Source organism: Esox lucius, chromosome 24 (genome assembly GCF_011004845.1).
Source record: "Esox lucius isolate fEsoLuc1 chromosome 24, fEsoLuc1.pri, whole genome shotgun sequence".
Taxonomy (NCBI): domain Eukaryota; kingdom Metazoa; phylum Chordata; class Actinopteri; order Esociformes; family Esocidae; genus Esox; species Esox lucius.
In genome coordinates this window covers 23,848,958-23,857,043 of record NC_047592.1, presented here as the reverse complement: position 1 = coordinate 23,857,043, position 8,086 = coordinate 23,848,958, and the positions used below count along the sequence as shown (strand labels likewise).

The window sequence follows — 8,086 nt, the reverse complement described above, 5'->3', positions numbered from 1 at the left end:
GGGGGAGGCAGGACTTAAGATGGGCCAGGACTAGTCTTTCGAAGCACTACATGACTGTGGGGGTGAGTGCGACAGGTCGGAAGTAATTTAGGCTAAACGTAGTCGACTGCTTCAGCACTGGCACAATGGTTGCGGTCTTGAAGCACTTTGGGACAACCGCCTGGGCCAGTGAAAGGTTGAAAATGCCAGTAAAGACCTCGGCCAGCTGCCCAGCACATGCTCTGAGCTAACGCCCGGGGACGCCATCAGGACCAGCAGCCTTGCATGCATTCACCCTGCTCCGTGCCGAAAACACATCTGCGCTGGATATTGTCTGGGGGTGTTCGCCTGGGGGGAGTTCAGCTGTATTGTCTGGCTCTTTGTTGTCCCTGTCAAAGCGTGCGTAGAACCTGTTTAACTCGTCTGTGAATTACACGTCACTCACTGTGGGGGTGTTTCTTTTTGGCTGGTAGTCTGTGATGGCTTGGATGCCCTGTCACATGCGTAGGGGTTCTGAGTTGTTGTTGAAGTGCTCGACAGGTTGTGGTCATTTTTAGCCATCTTGATGCTCCTTATCAGGTTGGCCCTGGATGAGCCGTAGGCCTGAGCAGAGCGCCTCCAAAACTGCAGCCCTTGTGGGGGGTTTCTGGTCTGCAGTGATCAGTACCTATCAAAAGTGGTCCAAGGAAAGAAAAGCGTGAACCGGCAACATGGTCATGGGTGGCCAAGGCTCAATGAGGCATGTGGGGAGTGAAGGCTGGCCCATGTGGTCCAATCCAACAGAAAAGCTTCATCTCATCTCATCTTCATCCGCTTATCCGGTATCGGGTCGCGGGGACAGCAGCTCCAGCAGGGGACCCCAAACTTCCATTTCCCGAGCCACATTTGCCAGCTCTGATTGGGGGATCCCAAGGCGTTCCCAGGCCAGTGTCGAAATATAATCTCTCCACCTAGTCCTGGGCCTACCCCGAGGTCTCCTCCCAGCTGGACGTGCCTGGAACTCCTGGGGGAATCCTTACCAGATGCCCGAACCACCTCAACTGACACCTTTCGACGCAAAAGAGCAGTGGCTCTACTCCGAGTTCCTCACGGATGGCTGAGCTTCTCGGCCTATCCCTAAGGGAGAAGCAAGCCACCCTTCTGAGAAAACTCATTTCAGCCGCTTGTACTGGCGATCTTGTTCTTTCAGTCATGACCCAGCCTTTATGACCATAGATGAGGGTAGGAACGAAAATTGACCAGTATATTGAGAGCTTTGCCTTCCGGCTCAGCTCTCTTTTTGACACAACGGTGCAGTAAAGCAAATGCAATACCACCCCCGCTGCTCCGATTCTCCGGAGCCGATTCTGCAAAGCTCATACAGAAAAGCTTCTATAGCTCAAATTGCTGAAAAAGTTAATGCTGGTACTGTTAGAAAGGTGTCAGAACACAGTGCATTGCAGGTTATTTTTGCGTATGGGGCTGCGTAGCCCATGCTGACCACTGTCCACGGCCGAAAGCGCCTACAATGGGCACGTGAGCATCAGAACTGGACCACAGAGCAATGGAAGAAAGTGGCCTGTTCTGATAAATCACGTTTATTTTCACATCACGTGGATGGCCGGGTGAGTATGCATTGCTTACCTAGAGAACACATGGCACCAGGATGAACTATGGGAAGAAGGCAAGCTGGCGGAGGCAGTGGGATGCTTTGGGCAATGTTCTGCTGGGAAACCTTGGGACCTGCCATTCATGTGGATGTTACTTTGACACGTACCACCTTCCCTAAGCATTGTTGCAGACCATGTGCACCCTTTGATGGCAACAGTATTCCCTTATGGCCTCTTTCAGCAGGATAATGCACCCTGCCACAAAGCAAAAATGGCTCAGGAATGGTTTGAGGAACACAACAACGTTCAAGTTGTTGAATAGGCCTCCAAATACCCCAGATCTCAATCCAATCAAGCATCTGTGGGATGTGCTGGATAAACAGGTCCGATCCATGGAGGCCACATCTCACAACTTACAGGACTTAAAGGATCTGTTGCTAACGTCTTGGTGCCAGATATCACAGCACACCTTCAGAGGTCTAGTGGAGTGCATGCCTCGACAGGTCAGGGCTGTTTTGGCAGCAAAAGGGGGACCTACATATTATTAGGCAGGTAGTCATAATGTTATGGCTGATGGGTGTAGTTATTCAGTGGATTGTAACATACGGAATTGATCCTATTGACACTAGAATCGATCTTCAAAAATGAGACGTTTTTGGGATTGATCCGCCCACCCCTATTCTTTAGTAAAATAATAAAGGTTCAGTGGTGGTAGAATGTCAATTTATTCTTTTTGGGTGTGTAAAAGGACGTTTTTTGTCTGTCCGGGGTGTTTTGGTGTGTACACTTCTGGGCAAGCTTCTGTTGGGTCCCCAGATTCAGTGCACAGCCTCATTGGCACCGCAGTAAACATTTTATTATGCCTTAGTGTATCCCCAAGGGACTGATATGACGGGAACTCTCTATTATGTGCAAAGTGGGAAATTGCAAAGGAGAAACAGCTCAATGCTATTTAAATAAATACTAAAAAAGAGCGATGAGGATTAAATTGTGAAGCACCAATTAATGTAACTCGAGGAACTCCAATTTGACCCCGACTTCCATAGCCTGAGTTATACCCCAGAGATACTTATAAAACCATCTGCAAGTGACTCCAGACCAAGTGATGACAATCTATTGACAGAGTAGTGGTAACACAAGGGCAGCCTGGCATTCCTTGGGAATCATTCCTTAGAATAATCCATAATGAATGTATTATGAATTGAGTTACTATAGAAGCAATGTACAGTACATTTCAGGATGGTTCCAGATCATAAGCCCATACAGACTCATTTTCAACAATATCAAGCAAGGCAGCAAGAATGTCAGATTCTGTGAAATCCCTAAATGAAAAACATTGCTAAACGTTCCCAAATCACTTAGAATTGACTGAAAAGATTTAGTTATATTTGGTAGAAGTTATTGACATGGTAGAAGTTATTGACAAATGTCCATGTATCTATATCAGTTGGTTATGTTGATTAAAGTTATATTGGGTCAGAGCTTTTGACATGTATTGGAATAAAGGTCAGTAAAAGTATTATGAACTTGACAAATAAAAAAAATGCAAAAAATTATAATGTTGAAGGTAGGGAACAGAACCATGACATTTTCATTTTGTTTTGAGATGTGTAGTTTTTTTTTTTACAATTGGGCATTATCAGTTAACAATACAGTTATTATCCACTTTTAACATGGTCTCTTGACTGAGAAAACGCAGAGAATCTGCAAAATATTTTCATTGTCGTCAGCAGATTCGGGAAAATCTTATTACAGTTTAAGTTGGAAATGCCCCGGGCTGCCGTCTGTCTAAGGATAGGTGTGGTTTTAAATTGCAAGCTGACTCAGCACCAGTGGCGTCCGCAGCTGTAATTCAATAAATGTTTAGGCTTCCAGGCAGTGAAGCTGCAGGAAACCTATTGTTTTTGTGCAGGTTTTTATTATTATTTTTATTATTCTCCATTTTAGACGCCTATAATGATTGTTCTGTTAGGTGAAAACTCACAAAATGTTGTACACATTTGGTGAGGTATGGTGGCTATATGAAATAATTAACATTATGGGATGGATCCGCGGCATGGTTGTCTAGCAACTGCCTGCTGAAACACAGCCCCACCATCCCATATCACTTAGAATGTTGGAACTTCTCATGAAGGTCCCATTCCTCGTGTGGAACTTTTTTCTCTGGGACGCATAAAGTCTGCCATCTTGGATTTTGCACCATTTAGAATTTTGCGAAAACCCTTAAAATATCTTCTCATGAACTACTGGTCCAATTGACTTGTTGGTTGGTATGCGTATATTGCATATATTTTATATCATTCTCTTGTTAAACTTTGTTGAAAAATAGGTAAACGGCATTCCTATCAATTATGGTAATTTTGATCATTTAAACAAACACCTGTCAATCCTGAATAAATATCCTATTGCTATGCAAAGCCAAACACATTTCCAACACCCCACCTGAAAATATCATGCCGTGTGTCACTTCAGTTGGTCTGTTGCCGGTGCTATAACAATGTTTACGGTGAAAATGGCCTATACTACTCAGAGGAGCAAATGCTTTTCTTACTTCAAAAAGTTCCCAGAATGTTGAAACTTCTCACGAAGGTCCCATTCCTCATAGGGAACCATTTTTCCTCTAGGATCCATAAAGTCTGCCATCTTGGATTTCCTGCCATTTAAAAATTTGTGAAAATCCTTTAAAAATCATGAACCATTTGTCCAATTGACTTGTAGTTTGGTATATGTATACTTTATACATCATTTTTATCATACGTACTCTTCAACTGTGAGTGACGGAATCTATAACAAAAATCCAGAAAATCATATTGAATTGATTTTTAAGTAATTAATTTGCATTTTATTGCATGACATAAGTATTTGATACACCAGAAAAGCAGAACTTAATATTTGGTACAGAAAACTTTGTTTGCAATTACAGAGATCATATGTTTCCTGTAGTTCTTGACCAGGTTTGCACACACTGCAGCAGGGATTTTTGCCCACTCCTCCATACAGACCTTCTCCAGATCCTTCAAGTTTCTGGGCTGTCGCTGGGCAATATGGACTTTCAGCTCCCTCCAAAAATGTTCTATTGGGTTCAGGTCTGGAGACTGGCTAGGCCACTCCAGGACGTTGAGATGCTTCTTACAGAGCCACTCCTTAGTTTCCCTGGTTGTGTGTTTCGGGTCGTTGTCATGCTGGAAGACCTAGCCACAACTCATATTCAATGCTCTTACTGAGGGAAGGGGTTGTTGGCCAAGATCTCGCAATATATGGCCCCATCCATCCTCCCCTCAATGATCATTGATGCCCCACGAGGTGAGATCTTGCATGGAGCCCCAGACCAAGAGAGATTGACCGTCATCTTGAACTTCTTCCATTTTCTAATAATGTGCCAACAGTTGTTGCCTTCTTACCAAGCTGCTTGCCTATTGTCCTGTAGCCCATCCCAGCCTTGTGCAGGTCTACAGTTTTATCCCTGCTGTCCTTACACAGCTCTCTGGTCTTGGCCATTGTGGAGAGGTTGGAGTCTGTTTGATTGAGTGTGTGGACAGGTGTCTTTTATACAGGTAACAAATTCAAACAGGTGCAGTTAATACAGGTAATGAGTGGAGAACAGGAGGGCTTCTTAAAGAAATACTAACAGGTCTGTGAGAGCCGGAAATCTTACTGGTTGGTAGGTGATCAAATACTTATGTCATGCAATATAATGCTAATTAATTATTTAAAACTCATACAATGTGATTTTCTAGATTTCTGTTTTAGATTCTGTCTCTCACAGTTGAAGTGTACCCATGATAAAAATTACAGACCTCTACATGCTTTGTAAGTAGGAAAACCTGCAAAATCGGCAGTGTATCAAATACTTGTTCTCCCCACCGTAGCTGCTGGCAGAATTTTTTTTTATTATTTTGTTTGATGTTTTTCTTTACATAGGCAATATGTATATATATATATATATATATAATTTTTTTATTTTTTATTGTGACAACAGCAGATCCTATCTTTAGATTCTTTTTTTATTGAATATTGCAGGTGAGATTCATTTTGTCCACTCAATAACGTTACGCAAAGCCAAGTAGTAAATGAACACTCAAGTTGTTTGACATTTGAAGGTTGATGATTGGTGTCGGCGAGACTGTCTAGTGGCTGATAGTGTCTAGTGATTCCTCACCGTTCTCATGATCATTGCAACTCCACAAGGTGAGATCTTGCATGGAGCCCCAGACCGAGGGAGATTGACAGTTCTTTTGTGTTTCTTCCATTTGCGAATAATCGCACCAATTGTTGTCATCTTCTCACCAAGCTGCTTGGCGATGGTCTTATAGCCCATTCCAGCCTTGTGTATGTCTACAATCTTGTCCCTGACATCCTTGGACAGCTCTTTGGTCTTGGCCATGGTGGAGAGTTTGGAATCTGATTGATTGATTGCTTCTGTGGACAGGTGTCTTTTGTACAGGTAACAAGCTGAGATAAGGAGCACTCCCTTTAAGAGTGTGCTCCTAATCTCAACTGAAATATTTCTGATTGCAGAGGTATATAAAATAAATATTTTACTAATAATTTTACTAATTAAAAGGCAAATCAATTTATAATATTTTGGCATTTACTGTTCAAATAAACCTACCATTAAAATGATAGACTGATAATTGTGCGGCGGCTGAAAAGTAGCGTGTGGATAATTATTTCTGAGAGACAAATTCAGTCCAACACCTTATAGTCTCCAAATGCTATTTATATCCCAGCCATTATATTTTTGCTGAAATAACGTGGACAAAAGAACATTTATTAAGGGAACTAAAGTGTACTTTTGTACAAAGATTACCTTAGATGGTCGTCCATTCAATAACAGTTGAATCGCTAACCACTACGCTAGCATTGGATGAATCTCAAATAACATACTACATACTACAACAAGTACTACGTAATGTTTTGTATATAATAAATGAATATGCCAGCATTGGGAAAAATTGGGACATATTACCTTGTCAGAATATTGCGCCTTCACACTAGATAATTTTGTCATGCATTAACATCACGCCAAGTTTGAATATTTAGCTAGACAACATGAATCATTGTGTTAATCTGAATAACATTTCTTATTAAGTTTACTTCCACCACAAATAAAATCGATGAACTGTATGGCTTGTATTAGCCAGTAAAAGGCTTACTAGTATGTACTTACTTCCTGGAATAATCATAACAATTAAGCAATTGCTAGTGAGACTGAAGATTAACTTTACACTGCCAAAGCAATTTCATTTCATAGCACAACATTCGTTTTTCTTTGTCATGAATGACAATAGCTGTCAATATAGGTGAAGATAAAGTGATTTGTGGAAAGCCCTCCTCTTTTACTGCGCAAGGCGTGGTGATCTATAGGCTATTACCCCACAAAGCATGCACGGAACTTCGAAGAGCCACCAGAAATACTCATAATAAGATTGTAAACAGTTTTATTGTAGGCTTACTTTGACGAAGCAACTGAAAGTTGTAGCCAATTTAAGTTATTGTCTTCCTGAACAAATCCTAATTTGTAGTATGTTATGGCTGTGTCAAGGCATGAATACCAGTCACTTGTGTGAAAGATCTCTAACCAGTACACTATATAAAAAATGGTTGTCAGTCACTCAGAAACTTCCCTCTTCTTGGCCAGCTCGGCTAATAGAGTCCGGCCAAATGTAAAAACCATGGAAAAAAGGAATGAATGGAAACAAAATGCACTTATGTACAAATAATTGGCGTCTCACCTTCCCAAGGAACAGAAGGTACAACTGCACAGTCAACACACACCACAACTGAAACAGGAACATCGCCTGATCAGCACACAACTTTGCCAGAATCGACAAGTCCAGCGGAAACAACTCCCACCGCCACACAAATACCATCGACTAGCACAGAGACGATAACGAGTCCAACTCTTTCTAGTCAGACAACAGTGCTCTCTGAGATTACAAGTGCGTCTGTAATTAGCACTACTGCGTCGTCAACACTGAGTGATGCATCAACAATCACTTCTGAAGCAGGCACATCTCCTGAAGAATCCACAGCTACTCCAACTGGATTTACAACAGGAACTTCAGAAGATACACTTTCAACATCCGGAGTGACAATGACGCCAGAAACAACCAAAAACACTTTCCAGTCAACTACACCCATGTCCTCAAGTTCAACCGAATCTGGAACCACTGCCTCGCCGGAAACAAGTTCCTCACATTCTTCTACGTTTACCAGTGAGCCTGCTACTACAAATGAACAAACTTCAGCAGTATCAGAAGGGCAAACATCAAGCACTACTATTGGCGTCTCACCTTCCCAAGGAACAGAAGGTACAACTGCACAGTCAACACACACCACAACTGAAACAGGAACATCGCCTGATCAGCACACAACTTTGCCAGAATCGACAAGTCCAGCGGAAACAACTCCCACCGCCACACAAATACCATCGACTAGCACAGAGACGATAACGAGTCCAACTCTTTCTAGTCAGACAACAGTGCTCTCTGAGATTACAAGTGCGTCTGTAATTA

The 8,086-nt window shown here is 42.3% G+C and overlaps 1 protein-coding gene across 1 annotated transcript in view; it reads left to right on the top strand.

Annotated features, from left to right (window-relative positions):
- Nucleotides 1-7,296: 7,296 nt before the first annotated feature.
- Nucleotides 7,297-8,086, top strand: part of LOC105031314 (mucin-17) — a gene marked incomplete in the record, with an annotated part of 5,941 nt that continues 5,151 nt past the window's right edge. The window contains 1 exon segment of the mRNA XM_034290342.1: nucleotides 7,297-8,075. Coding sequence (XP_034146233.1) covers nucleotides 7,666-8,075 — 410 coding nt within the window.